This window comes from Parasteatoda tepidariorum, chromosome 1, assembly GCF_982258835.1.
Source record: "Parasteatoda tepidariorum strain Cologne lab strain chromosome 1, Ptep-v5.0, whole genome shotgun sequence".
NCBI lineage: Eukaryota > Metazoa > Arthropoda > Arachnida > Araneae > Theridiidae > Parasteatoda > Parasteatoda tepidariorum.
Genome location: NC_141755.1, coordinates 22697199 through 22713537, shown reverse-complemented (window position 1 = coordinate 22713537; position 16339 = coordinate 22697199). Strand labels below are relative to the sequence as shown.

The window sequence follows — 16339 nt, the reverse complement described above, 5'->3', positions numbered from 1 at the left end:
ATTCAAATCCATTCCTGGTCATTGACGTTCTGTAAGTCAACATTCTTTTGAACCTTACCTGACTTCAGGAAGAGATTAAACATAACAAGAGCAGTAAATCATGGAAATACAGAATATGAACAGAATTTAGCCAATTTAAGCGAAAGTAATGCGCATTAAAATTAGCTAATAGTTTTTAGTATCGTGAATAATCTTTGCACGCTAAAGAAAACACTATTTTGTCATCAATAATTTATCAATACAACATTAGAAACAATCCCGGTTTGTGAAATTGTCAATCAGTTTCGTTATTTTTTTTACCTTTTCTCCATTTGTGTTTTGTATGCAAAACCGATACTCATTACTAAGATTTTACGAATCTTATTAACTCTCCGTTCTTTAGTCGTAAAAAGTTAAAATTTTAACATCTGACCAATCTGACATTATTTAAGAGCCTTATCATGTTGATCAAAAATCTAAGAATTATTGCGATATTTATTATTATAATATAACATTAATTATAATAATATAACATTAATTATAATATCATAAAATGAATTATATTATTGAATTAATTGTTATATTATAGCAATAATTTTTTTATTATAACATTAATTATTACAATATTATTTATCATAGTTGTTTTCTTTTTATAATTATGGATAAAAGTTTTAAGAAAATTCTTGACTTAATACATGATGGCTTATTTACAAAAAATTTACCATAAATTATAATTTTTAGAGTTTTTTAATAAAGCTAATAACTTTAAGGCTATAACTAGATCATTTATCAATCACTTTCAGAATATTTTACTTAAATTTTAAGTACGTAAGATGTTGGTAATAACATTTACTGCGCAGTTAATATTTTAAAAATACAAACACGCTGTCTACTTACCTTAATTTTACTCAAATAAAGCTTTCAAAAAATATTTTGAAGCCCCAATTAAAATGCCGAAACAAAAACCACTTGATTCTTAGTAAAATTTAATATCCCTGATGCTTTTAAAATTTAAATCGAAAAATACTCCTGGAAAATACCGAGTAAAGCTTCTTTTATGTCATAAGTTTATAATACGGAGTTTGAGATTTATCCTATAAAGAGCTTTTTTTAGATTGAAGTTTAGGTAAATGGACAATAATCCTCTTTTGAGAAATATAATTGAATAATCAAAAAGAAAAAGCTTCTATAAGAAATAAGATAAACGATGCAACGCCTTTTATTCAAATGAGTTTAAAATAAACTTAAATATATTAATATTAATGCAAACACCGAGCTTCAAAAACTCAATAAATTTTTATATTAAAAAAGGTGAAGTTATAAAATGATATTAAAAAAGTTTTTTTAGTTTTACACTGAGAAAAAAGTATGGTTTAAACTACCAGAATATGGCAATATTTATCTAATATTAATCAAAATATTAATCTATATATTAATCTATGGGAACAACAAAAAACTCGGTAATCCAACCGCAGTGATAATGATTTTGGTAAAATTAACATTAATATCTAGTTTTATGATGTGCGTTTTTGAATAGTTTTAGTTTTTTAAAATGAGTTTTATCATATCTTAGAGCATGGCATAAAAATAATTTATTCTGTTAAATTTATTTTTCAGTTTTGTATTTTTTACTAAATCTGTGGTAATAAGAACTATAATTTTAACATTGGAACTATAATTTTGAAAACCAAAATTTTCCGTAAACCGTTATTATAAGAGCGAAAAAATGTCTATATAAAAGGTTTAAATACCATGTATCCTTGTTTGATTAAACCAGAACTTTTTTTTAAAACTGAAACGTCATCACCCTGCAGTATGAGAATTTTATTAGAATTTTTTCTCCGTACAGGTGTAAAAAAGGCAGTTTAAAAATTATCATATAACTAATTAGAATTAAGTTTATAGAGTTTTAATTTTCAGTCTACCATTCGTGAAAAAGATACAGACCTTAAAAAAGTTTAATCTTCATATGGTTAAAAGTTCTACACCAAACCTAACACTACGAATTTTTTAAAAATATGTTTAAACTCTTCTTTACATTCTTCGTAAAAAATATTTTATTCATACATTATTATTTACAAACTTTTTTTTACGTCAAAAAACATTTATTTACATTATATTTTATACTTCAGATGATATAGTGAAAAAAATCTATGTTATCATGTAAACTGCAAATTAGGTTACACTAGAATTGGTAAGAATCGGTTTTATGTTGAACCACAATAATTATTTCTTGAGCCTCAATACCAAGCATATATTAAATTGAATCATGTCACCGTTGATATTGAACCACAGTATCGCGTAATCAAATTAAAGACATTTTAATTTGAACGATAATATGGTTAAACTTAATATGAACGATAACATGGTTCATGTTGTTCTCATGTTGTCGTTCACCATCAAGGTTTTATGTTGAACCACAATAATTATTCCTTGAGCCACAATATCGTGCATATATCGTGTTCTAACTTTAATAAGTTGTTAAATTGAATCATGTCACCGTTGATATTGAACCACAGTATCGCGTAATCAAATTAAAGACAGTTTAATTTGAACGATAACATGGTTAAACTTAATATGAATGATAACATGGTTCATGTTGTTCTCACGTTGTCGTTCATCATCAAGGTTTTATGTTGAACCACAATAATTATTCCTTGAGCCACAATATCGTGCATATATCGTGTTCTAACTTTAATAAGTTGTTAAATTGAATCATGTCACCGTTGATATTGAACCACAGTATCGCGTAATCAAATTGAAGACAGTTTAATTTGAACGATAATATGGTCAAACTTAATATGAACGATAACATGGTTCATGTTGTTCTCATGTTGTCTCTCCTCATCATGGTTTTATGTTGAACCACAATAATTATTCCGTGAGCCACAATATCGTGCATATATCGTGTTCTCACTCTAATAAGTTGTTAAATTGAATCATGTCACCGTTGATTTTGAACCATAGTATCGCATAATCAAATTGAAGACAGTTTAATTTGAACGATAATATGGTTAAACTTAATATGAATAATAACATGACTCAGCTTGTGGCTCAGCGAGTGATAAAAATTCGAATAATGTTTTAAAAGTTATAATACATTTTCAGTGATGTAAGTTTCGTTGTGGTTCTGTTATTAAAAAAAATGAGAAATTAAATAAACGAAATTGTTCACAAAAATAAAAGAAAATTGATTTGGACTAAAGAAACTTTTATTGATGCGTATCAATGTGATGTTTTTAAATTTTATTTACAAATAAAATTTTCGTGTTAAATTTTATAAAAATGCATATTACAAAGTGTTTGTAGTGTTGCTGTGTTTGTAGATATAAATTTAACTGTGTTTTCGTCCTATGGCATGATATTAAGAAAGACGTAGAAGATTGGACGACGAAAGCCGTAAATTGGAATGTTACAATCCGAGAAAAACAAATTGATTAGAATCACTTAAAATTGATCATAAAATTAAATTTATTGATTGAATGTATGAGAAACCATATTGAAAGTAAGGCATAACTTGTTGATATAAATATTTAAGCTTTTTACATCCGCGGCAGCATGATGTATGTTAAGCAATCGAGAACCTAGCAGAAAAAAGGAACTGGCCTTTAAATTTCATTATCAAATGAAATATTCCATATATACATATATACAGATTTTTTCTTTGAAAAATCATAATACAAATTATTTAAAATTTGTTTATATATTTTTTACAACAATATGACGTATACAACATAATGAACTAGTTGCAAACTGAGAAAGAACAATTCTGATTTAAATTTGATTAAAAAGTTAAATTTAGCAATAAAATGCATAAAAATTTGTGCGAAAGAGCCATAATATTTGGGTATAATTCAAAAGTGTTTAGTTCCCACGACATATTGATATAAGTAACATAATGCAAGCCAAGCGTTAAAGCGTGTTATAAGCTGATAAAAGAACAACAACTCTAATTTAAGGTATCTTATCTTACTATTGAAAAAACACGATTTTAGACAAAATTCTCGAAATTGAGTTTACTATAAATTTAGAATCCATGTAGTCGTAGTTTTTTAAAAATACTTTACTTTTGTTTGTACTCCAGTTATTTACGAAGCTATAGCAGTTTTGTGCAAGGTAATGGAGTAGTGATTTTAATTCTTTAAATGCGGTTATCTCAAAATCAGGTTTTTTCACATTTTACGCCACCTTAAATACGATATCTCATATTGTTTTTAAAATAATTGTCTACAATTTTTCATGTGTGTTTATGGTTTTAGAACACATGTTTTGAACAACAGACTAAGAAAAAAAAGTAGAATTTCATTTTTCATGTATGTTTTTTCGCAAAGACACGTGCAGAATTGTTTAAAAATGTACTTTTTTAACTGCATTGATTCCTAACTCTGCAGTACATGCGCTTGCTTTAAAGATAATAGTTTAAAACATAGTTGATAGCCTTCTAAAAAAATTTTGAATTAAGGATTTTTTGTTTTGGGTGATGTAATATTTTAACAGTGTTTAGCATATGTGCAAAAAATGGTTTATTTTTACCCAAAAATGGCTACTTAAAAAAATTTTTTAATAATTTTTTTGCTACTTTTGTAAGTTTTTACACATGTTAAAACATATAAACTAGTTTTCTAAAATTTGATATTAATATTTAAAAAAGGAGTTGTCGAAACTAGTCGGTTAACTTAATTTTTATAGAAATTAAAATTTTTGAAATAAAATTCAAGACAACTAATATTGTAAATAAGTCATAAGTTGTAATTATAAATTCAAAGGGCTTTTTTATCCTTCTCGGCAGGATGATATCAGTAGAACGATGGAAGTTTTAAAGGAAAGCGTTACGACTTGCAACAGGCTAAGAAAAAAAGGAACTTTGCTTTATATAACTCGATTATTAAGAGGAGTTGATTATAATTTGTATACAACTGGTAAGTTACAATGTTTTCAAAAAAAATTATAGTTTTGACATTTATATTGCATTGAATGCATTTTGCACATTTAAATCGCAGTAGTGAAATATATACATGCATAAAAATTAAATAAAATAGTTAACGTTTAATTTATGCATCCAAGGAATTTATTGTGCACTAAAATTTTTTATAAATGTAATCTGTATTATAATTTACTTATTTTCAAATTATAGCTCAAGTAATTTATTCTGACTTTAAAACTAGTTATTTTAGCATATATAATTCTGTATATACGAATATTTTAATATACGATGCGAATATCATACGAATACGAATATTAATAAAATATGATAGAATAAATTAATAATTCTATTATTTTATAAGAGTAACGTTTAGAAAATTAGTTTAAAATACATTCATCAAAAATTAATGTAATTTCTATTGGAATAACCGAATATTGTTAATGAATAACAGAACTTTTACGAATATGGGAATCCATGTTAAAACTGTTATTCTTTATTTGTTTTAAAACTATACTTTTTTTTTAAAGTAAAAAGTAACGTTTACTTATTTTTATAAAAGTATTTTTGTAGGAAATATAATAATTCTTTAATGTTTATGGTTATAAAATAATTTATAACTTTTAAAATGTATTGGTGATTAATATTTAATTCCTGAACAAAATGTAAAGAAGAAAACTAAAAGTCGGTTTCAGAACTCATTATTTATGTAACCGTTCACTGTTGGATTTGAAATCTTTTCCAAGCTAAAGAATATTATTTTCAAATAAAATGATATGCAGTCAGATTTATTTTACAGCCACAATTTTATTTTATTTTATACGAGCACTTTGTTTTTAATGATGCGTATTCAGTTTTCACATTTGTTATTAAATAATAATTTTTAAACTAAAAAATGATTTGATGTATCATATTCCAAAACAAAATGTAAAAATTAGAACTAGAAAACGGTTAAAAAATTCGTAACACTTAGAATCGTTTGCTATTTAAATTGAGATTTTTTTTCTCTGTTCCAAGTATTATTTTTCAATCAAATAAGAGGCATTAAGTCTGGTTTTACGTCATAGCTTATATTTGAAAGACAATTTAAAAGTTATAAAAATTTTAAAACATTTCTCATTAAAATATGGATGTAGAATTCTTCATTATTTTGAGTTAGGAAGAATAATATTATTTTATTTGTATAACGCTATTACTGCAGATTCGTTTTAAGATTAAAAATAATCATGAATTTGATCTTTTGAGTTCGTTTTGAAATTCATTTTACTGATATTAAAAGCGTAAATGTTTGTTATATATAATAACTTAAGTTTATTATAAATATTATTTTTTTAATATCACTATTTACAATAGAGGTACTTAATATAACATCGTATTACTTTTTTCAGAGGAAGTTCATGCTGAGTTATGCTATGCGGAGTGCCTTCTGTTGTCAGCATTACTTACCTTCGTTGCTGATAATTCTTTCGTGAATTTTATTAAAGGTGGCTTAAGGATTAGAGCTTGTTACAGAGCTTACAAGTAACTACATTACCTTTCAAAAAGTATTCTTTTAGTAAAAATAAAGTCGAAGTGATGCTCTTAAAGTAAAGTTTAATTCAACTTATTTTAAAGGAATATTTTTATCATTTGTGGCAAATAAGTCTCTCATTAAATTCTCCTTATTAAAAACTTGTTCTGTTTTAGAGAAGCTGCTTTAATCTTAGAAAACAGAAAATGGGAAGACGAAAACGACAGGCGACACTATGAAAGTGGAGTTCGCATGGGATTAGGAATATTTTATTTGGTAAATATCTCTCGGCTATTTAGTTTACTACAAGAAAAAGAGATATTAGAGGATTGTATTTGTAGCAATGCTAGTTCAATACTGTTAATAATACAGATCTTTACAGAGTTTCATTTTAAAATGCAGGCATAATCTTAGAAATTCCACTGTTATAATATCGTTGATCAAACAGAAATTATTCATGCTTAGAAGAAATTATTTGAATTTAATTTTCTGTTTTAATTAATCAAAAATATTATATATGAATCCATAATTTCAAAAGTAACATTCGCAAACTTTAAATGCATTCAACTTTATATTAACGAAGAAATCAAGTTGTTTAATTTTTTTAATTAAAATAACTTTTGGTATTGATTACAATACCTTCAACTTTTTATTAATATCGAAATATTAAAAATTCTAACTTTTTTTTAAACTTCTGAAAGTCAATAAAAGTAAAATAAGTGTAAATAATGTGAAGGTGAAATCCTAAATAATTTAATACGGTAACTATTTTTTCCAAATTTAATAAAACTCTATGAGAGAAACAAATTTAAATGAAGCAATTAATAAAAATATCTATCGTTGTGTGAAAAGAATTTCTACAATTGTTTGTGTTTTTTAAATTTATTTACTCACGTTTATAAAGTATCGTGAAAGTATATTTCTACACAAAGGAAGAAAAAAATTTGGACAAGCTATTTTTAATATAATTTTATTAAAAATGAATAAAGTAACGAAATATAAAAAAATAATAAAGAGAGTAGACTTTTACTAATAAATAAATTTAATTGGTTTCAGATTAGCTTCAGCGATGTAGAGGCGCTTATTGAAACCAGTGGGTCGCAATACCTTAATATATCTCATTCCAGCCAAAGCGATTGTTTTTAAGAGTCCTAAACTTTATGTACAGTGCGCAAAATAAAAAACGGACCAACCTGAATCACTTTTGATCTAATTATCGGATGTTCACTTTGAAGGGCTCAATTTCAATGGTTCGAGGGGGTAATCTCAAATGTGCTAATTAATTAAAGCATACGATAACTTAAGACACAAAAACGCACTTTCTCTGAATAAACATACCTTTTTTCCTGACAAATTCGAATTTATAAACCCCAAATTGTGAGAAAGTGACCTCAAATATGCTAATTAATTAGTGCAGATGATGCTTAAAGCTACAAAATCGTACACAAAAGCGTATTTTCTCTAAATACCTTTTTTTCCGACGGATATGGATTTCTGATCCCCAAAATATAGGGGGTAGCCGTAATCTGGGAAATATGATCTCTATAGCTTGGTCAGGAGACCGGTCATAAACTTGGACCCATTAATGTTGATTTTATTTTCTGCGTATTTCCCCATATACATCTCGAGAACTTTTCATACCAATTAAAAAAATTTTACACGCGATTATAAAATTAGTTTTACCAAGTATAGTTCCAGGCAAAATATAACTTTTAGTAAATTTTTTTTATTTTTAATTGTTTTTTGTTTAATAATTGTCAAAAAAATTTTGAATTGTAGGGTTTAAATATTTTGTTATCATCTTAAATAATGTAACATGGCAATTTGAAAGTTAAAATTTAAATATTCAGCAAAATCGGTTGAATAGTTCCTGAGAAATGGCATTTAAAAATATCGTATTTTTAAAATTCAATTTCTAAGGATCTGTTTGACTGATTTTGTTCAAGTTTTGTACTTTATTATGTAAAATTACATTCTTTAAAATGATATTACAAATAGTATACCTTATCATTCAAAATATTTTCGACTATTACTAAATAAAATGATAAAAATATATAATACTTACTAAAACTTATTTTTTGCATGGAATCATCTTCGGATAAACGAATTATTTAAATTTGTGCAAAAATTTTTTAATTCGAAACGTACTCAAGATACAGTTAAATGTGCAAAATGTAAAATTAACATTAAGAGATCCAAATTTAAGACCGCTCTTCTGATCAAATTATTGCAACGTGTCTTAAAATATCGTTTGCACTAATTAACATATTTGAGGTCCTAGAACGTGAAGATCTGATCATTAGATCAAAACTTACTTAGGGTGATCCGTTCATTTTTTTGCGCACTGTACAGACCAAACGAACTGTTGTTTTCCTTGCATAAAAAACTTTAACCAGTAGATCTTTTGCTTGACATTGTGACGAGGGCCATCAAACAATACTTAAACTAATAGTCATCTTATAAAATATTTGATATACAGTAGTATCTAAATATTTATTTGATTTGTTGTGTTGCAGGTGGTTTCTCATCTTCCAACGAGAATCATTAGAGTTTTAGAAATGATTGGTTTTTGTGGAGATAAAGTAAGTAATTAGTTTTAAAATGTTACACTATCATAATTACAATAAATACCTTATAAGAAAAAATATTTTATAAATTCAAGGCATTATGAAATTTTTTTTAAAAATTTTTCTTAAAAGAATCTATAAAATTCTTAATATTATTCTCGAATAGCACCATATGTTACCACAATATTTCTTCCATTCCTTCAATACATTAAAGGTATCTGGTGTTCTGCACTCCTAAATCTTTGTCCCTAGATCGGAGCAATTATCATCGATCAATGGAGCAATTATCATCGGAGCACCTACAGAGCTCCGATGTCTGCTTAAGTTTTATTTTTATAGTTCAGAAACTATGTTTTTTGTAAATGGTTACGAAACCGTATAGCTTTGAATTCACGGATTCTTAACTGTACCTGTTGTAGACGGTTTTAAAACCGTAAAGGTAAAGAAATGATCCTGTCAATAAACTGTATGGTTAATCTAATGAACAGACTGCTTCCGGTTATTTCACCGTAATTTCAGAATGAAAAAATCCTAACAGTGTAACAGACACAGGCTACATACTTCAAGGAATGGCATAAATGGTATAATTTCAACAGACATTATGTGAATATTGCGCACTACAAAAATATTTAATGATAAATGGAGACAATTTGATTTATGAATCGAAAAAAAAACTATTTACAGATGATCAAGTTCATTCTTTCTTTTTTATTTTCAGGAAACAGGCTTGCAAAATATGTATGACTCTGTGGCCCTAGAAGGTTCTTTAAGGTCACCTCTCACAGCACTGTTTCTTTTATGTTACAACACAATTATAACATATTTATTTGGTAAGAGTGATGCAATCGGATTATACATTTATTTAATGATAAAGTACTAGTTGTGTTATGTATAACTAAAGAAAGGTAGTACAAATAGAGGTAGTGAAATGAACATACTATAGTTTCGGTTTTACAAGATAAGAATCTTTCACAATGTCTTTACGCGAAACTTTAATATTTTTGTTTTCAGGCAACGAGGAAAGTTCTTGTTTATAGAGCTAAAACATTTTTATCTTCTTATTTCTCTACCTTTACATGTTTTATGCTGGTTCTTTTGCTTAATTTATGTACTAATATTCGTGAAACGAATTTACTGCTCTTAGAGTAGAATAGAGATCAACGGGATGATAAAATTCATCAAAATCTTGATTAATTGTCGGATAGAAAAGAAAAACGTTAGCGTTTTGTTAGTTTCCTATAATAAGTTAATCAGATTTTGAAGATTTCAATTCGCCCTTCGCTTTGTTTGATTTCGATGATTATTCATCAGATTTCTCTCTCTCTCTGTATATATATATATATATATATATATATATATATATATATATATATATATATATATATATATATATATATATATATATATATATATATATATATATATATATATATATATATATATATATATATATATATACAGCACAGCGCCAATTATCCGGATCGTTCAAGGACCGAGTAATTTAGCATAATCCGATAATCCGGATTTCTCGTTATCCGAATCGACTTTGGTCTCAATCTGTCCGGTTAATTGGCATTCTACTGTATATGTATACATTGTTTTCTTTTTACTTGAATCTTCCTTTTCGTCAAAAGTTCTAAAAATATAATGTAATGAAAATATAATTGTTTAGAAAAATAAATTTAAATTTATTAAATAAAATACTTTTTTGTTCCAGGTTTGGCTGATGGAGATTTAATATCTTCTGAATACATTGTGAAAAATATGTTGAAGAGATATCCAAGGGTGAGATTTCACTTTATCTGCTTTCAGTTATGACCACCTTTTCTTTAAAAAATTTTTTTAATGATATTTAGGAACGTATGGTAAATGCTTCGAATTCAGTACTTGTATCGGTACCAGAGGTACTCGTATTATGTCTCTCAATGTAAGGGAGCATTCGAATTCCTGACAACAAAATCCTAACTTTTCAGTATTTATCGTAAAAAAGAAAAAAGGTTTTTTATTTATTTAAGATAGGTATAAGCTAGTTTCAATAAGATAAATTCCATGTCTTACAAATCCTCTTTTAATTTTAAAGGCGCGAAATACCCTTGGGGCATAACTAGTAATAATAAACTTACAAAGCAAACTTTCGTGTCTTTATATAATATAAGAAGAGAGTGACATGATAACACATAGCCAATCACAGAAGACTTGCGGTTAGTAACGCACAAAACAGCGAAGCAAAATGCGTGTGAAAGAATAATAATTTTAAAAAATGCTGTCTGCTGAAATATTACAACTAAACTTACTAGTTAAACTTACCTTTGTTTTGAGTATGTCTAAAGATGGTGTCGCGGTTTTCCATAGTCGTCCGCGCATTTTTATTGGCCGGAAAATCACTTGGTAGGATCCAGTTTTTCCTCATTTATTTCCAGATTGTTGTGGTTGTCATCAGCTTAAAACTAACGAAAGTCTTAAAGGTGTTGTTTTTCTATTCGCGATCGCAACGCTCGAGTACGCCGTCTAGCGGGGGCCTGTAAATATCAGACATTAATTTATCACGTTTTCATTTAGTTCCATCAAAATCATTGACTGAATCAGACGCCATTTTTTAGCAGCAAATAAGAAACAAAATTTCCCTAAGGAAAAGGCCGAAGAACTTGAAAAAAATCTCCAGAATATTAGTAAATCTTTCAGGAACAGAACACGCCAAACATTTGAAGAAAAATTCCTCGATAATTTTTAATTTCTATTATCAACAAACTTGCAACTGATGACTTCCGATTTCGGATACTGTTACAGATGTGTGTATTAAGGTAAAATGCATTTCAACTGTCTTCAATTCATTACGAATTAAAGTGAAGTCAACATTGCTTTCGTCATTCCAGTGAATAAATATGAATTCAGAACATACAGAATTGTAATAGTTATAGCATATTCTTCTTCGTTATGGAATAGTATATATTTCTGTATCCATATAATTCGGAAAACAACAATAAAAAATTATCCAAGTTACTTGAAATAGTGCCATATGAGCTGATTCTTAATTAATTTTAATCGTTTTCTTGGTAAGTATTTTTTAGTTTTGAAAGAATAAGTTCAACTAGAATTCAGCTATTCTGTTTTCAGCTACATATTCAAATTCATATCAATTATAAAATTTTGCTGTGTAGTATGTTATCTAAAAGTAATGAAGGGATAAACTATGTATCTATTACTTGAGAATAAAGTTTTCAAACAAGGAACTCATCATTTTGGAATTCTCCGGGAATTATAAATCAGGTAAGTGCAATGATTTTTACAATAAAAAATTTGCTTGTAAATATTTTTTTTTCATTTGATGATGGTTCTCCACAGAATGGTTTCTTACGTCTGATTAAGAATAATAAAAAAAGAAACAATATGAAAGTTTTTATTTCAATGTAAAGAATTCTTAAAATCGTTTTTTTATCCCAAGAATTCTTTATTTTCCGTTTTTTAGTTTATAATTTTTTGATTAAAATTGTTCTCAAAATACTTTTTTTGAAAAATTAAATGGTATAACATTATGTGTTTATGTATACTTCTTGTATATTCCAAAGTTTGAAGTAATATGATTCAGAAAAGTATGGAATAAAAATTCGGTACTTACGTATTAACGCCACCGCCGCTGCAGATTTGGCGGTTTTTAAGTGCAGCCAATCTGCACTTAAAATTTTTGCGACAATTCATAAAATAAAACACTTTATTTAAAATCAAAATAGTCAATCGGATTTCGGTGGAAAATGAGCCGATATAGAGTTTAGCATAGATTCAAAACAATCATATCGCCATATGAACTCTGATAAATAAGATTCCAAATGAAATAACATTTCCAAAACGTACGTTTACCAAGATAAAGTTTTATGTTGTGGGAATTGGTACATTTTCGTTTTTTCGGTAAAATATTTCCCTCCTAAAAAAATACAATTGCATCTTGTTTTGTTTTTGGCAAATCCCAAAGACGAATTTTTGTAGCACTAAAAATGGCGACAAAAAAGAATTGTTCATTTGTTTTTGTTTCGTCAGCATTCTTTATTTTACGTTTCTTAGTTTCTGAATAATGATTTTTATTGAAACTTGAAATTTTTTGATAAAAATTGTTGTCTAAAAACTTTGTTTACAAACTTGAATTTCATAAAATTATGAGGCTTATGTATACTTTTTGTTCATTTAAATTTTTGAAGTAATATGATTCTTAAAACTATAGAATGTAAAGTTTAAATGGGCCTTTCATGTTATATCATTAAATTTAGTAAAACTATTTCTCGGGCATTAGGTTTTAACTCTTATAAGAATATACATATTTTTTTCTGTTAATGTACAAATATTTTTCCGATGTGTTTTGGATATTCCTTCTCTAATAAAAAGAGATACCATTTTGTTTTCGTTTGCATAAGAAAGAATATCAAGCATTTTTCTTTTTTAAATTTAATTAGTCACAATAAAGAAGGAACGTTACAATGCTACGCGTTACATTAACGACGTCTCCAGAGTAACTGAATGACTGTTCATATAGAAATCGCAGGTATTCGTCTCATACAACAACGCCCCATATAGTTCGTTGCGATCGCGAATAAAGATTTTTGTATCCCTAATTTAAACTTATTTTCCTGTATTGATATTATTACGTTTTCAATTTAATTTCCGAGTTTAAAACTAAGAGAATAGTTGTATTTCTGTATTATTGTTATAATGTAATTCTGGACTACATTTTAAGATAAAGTTAGCTAAAAAGGTCGTCAAATCTTATTAACCGTTTTACAATTATTATTGTTGTGCAAATAACGTTAATATACTGTAATAAATTGCTGTTAAAGAGATCTGTTAAATATTTATAACTTAATGATCAGCTTCGTGCACAATGAGCTGCAAGCAAAAATAGTATTTAATATAATCCGCCCATTTGGTAAGCAAAAATATTAAATTACGGTTGTAAACTCATCAAATTTGTTTGAACGATATATTGTTACAACTATATATTCTTATAACAATATAATTGTTATTTTAAAAAATGATTACTTCGAAAAATTACTTCTGCTTACTGATAGATCTAAATATTTATAATACTAATAGATAGTAAGATTTGGACGTGGGAAGTAGAGGCACAAGAGTAAGCAAACAGAATTCCTTTTAGTACATATATGTTAAGTGAATAATTTTAGCTTTAGTAGAAAAAACTGTTTTCTTCCAAGAAACGACAATAATTGCGAAGCAATCATCAGGATTGGTGAGTGACAGCGAACAGGGGGACATAGCCCCCTAGTTTTAAACTAAAAATGTATTAAATAAGTTAATAAATTATGATATTATGAACATTTTTACCTTTTAAAGACGCAAAAATTAATAAAACTTGAGTTTCAGTAAAGTTTATAAAATTTAATGCCTTGTAAGAACTTTTTTTATCTTAAAACCTCATAAAGAGGATTAGAATAAAAATATTTTTCTATAATGAATAAATAAACTTTTTTTAAAAAAATCGAACTTATTAACGCTTAAAAGTATTCCTTTTTCCCTTACGTGCTAATGAAGTATTATAAATCCGATTTTAATTGGGTTTTTTACTACGCTGGCTAATTAAGTTAGTTATGGTTACTAAAAATGGTGAAATAAAGAAAGATATTTTCGCAGCTTATTAATTTTTATGAGTTATCTGCAATTTTATGGTCTTAAATAAACTATTTTTAATCATTTTACATCGGTATTATTCAAGCGTTAAGATTTTTATAATATGACTTTGAGGAATAGGAAATGTCAATGTTTGAATTTTTAATTATCACATTTATGTTGCAAACAGTTTCTGCAAGCTTTGATTTTTGTTTTACTATAATCTCTTTAAACTATATTAAATATTTTTATGGTGTATAAGTTTTTCTTCTGCGGTTGCTCGATTAGGCCTAGTTTGAATTTGTATTAATATTCTCTCTGCTACACATATGTTTTATTTGGTAACTAATTTTATTTTAAGAATTATTATATGTACGCGAGATAAATTAGTGATTCTTACTTTATACTGTATCGTAAATATAACTCTGTGCATCATATCTTTCTGCAATTATAAGTTTTAGTGTTACAGAAAAACAAACAATGTGGTAGCTTTTTTTCCACCAAGTAGTGTAAAAGAACAATCTAGATCCTTGGTTTTTAGTGTAGTGGAACACCACTTTGAAATGAAGATTTTTGGTGTTCAGGTATCATTTTTATGTACCTGAAAGCCACCATTTTTAGTGTTTAGGTATATGAAAATTATTCACAATGCATGTGTTGACATTTTGACATGTATGATATTTTTACATGTATATTTAGAAATGTATACACTGCCCTAAGTTAAGACATAAAAGCATTTTGTATATATTTTAGTCAGTGTTTATGTCATGAACTTTTAAAAATAAAATGTATAAAAATGATATTAAATTGGAATATTTGAAAAACATAAACATGAGTTTATGACAATTATTCGGTAAATTCCCAGCTTAAGATGAAATGGACTAATGTAATATTTCATTCGAAATTATTAGGCAAGTTACTTTGAAAATAATATTGTAAATAATTTGTAATTACTTATATAATTTTATTCTTTTGCTTTATATTTAAAATTTTTGTTTTATTTCAGGGAGCTTTATATCTATTTCTTCATGGTAGATTATTAGAAGTTAAAGGAGAATTAGATCAGGTACTCCATTTATTTTATATACTATTTTTAATAAATTTCTTTCCATAAATAAAAGTCTGAAATACCTGTACCCTGTACCTGCAGGGTATTGTTTTCCTTCATTCAAGTTTAAAACATTATGCGTTATTAAACTAACCTATTTCTCATATTTTAAAGTAATAAAAATGATTACAAAATTTCTATTATTTTTTATGAAGATTTATGGATATTTTAAACATTGTTTAAGCGCTTTGCATTTTCTACCTTGTTGTTATAGTAGAGAAATGTATAGACATGAGAAAATATGATTAAACTTTTTCTGAAAAAGAGGAACCTTAGTTTAAAAAACGTTTTTTTCTTCTTCATAAATTGCTTTAAACGAAGAGTGAGATATTTTTTATTTCCTTTTATAGCTTAGAGTTATTCATTTTAATACTTTGCTAAAATATGGAAGAAAATTACGTGTTTTTGAGTTTACCCATAACATTTTCAATGTTTTTGAGCTACTTTTATTTTATTTTATTTATTTATTTCTGTTTATAGGTAAAGCTACATTTATTATATTTAAATACTTCCAATTATTGTTAACATTTAAAATAAGAATAATTAAAAGTAATTAAAAGTAATCATGTGTTTTATTAAGCAATTTTTAGTTTTCTTTTCTTTAAAAAATGATTTGGTGCTCTTTTGATCAATAATATAAACGC

The 16339-nt window shown here is 26.6% G+C and overlaps 1 protein-coding gene across 1 annotated transcript in view; it reads left to right on the top strand.

The window, feature by feature from the left end:
- LOC107450847 (tetratricopeptide repeat protein 39B-like) overlaps nt 1–16339 on the top strand; it is a 101431-nt gene that overhangs the window by 66042 nt on the left and 19050 nt on the right. Inside the window, exons 5-11 of the mRNA XM_087160309.1 lie at nt 4769–4898; nt 6289–6421; nt 6587–6686; nt 8927–8992; nt 9696–9807; nt 10695–10762; nt 15594–15653. Coding sequence (XP_087016435.1) covers nt 4769–4898; nt 6289–6421; nt 6587–6686; nt 8927–8992; nt 9696–9807; nt 10695–10762; nt 15594–15653 — 669 coding nt within the window. The remainder of the gene's footprint in view (nt 1–4768; nt 4899–6288; nt 6422–6586; nt 6687–8926; nt 8993–9695; nt 9808–10694; nt 10763–15593; nt 15654–16339) is intronic.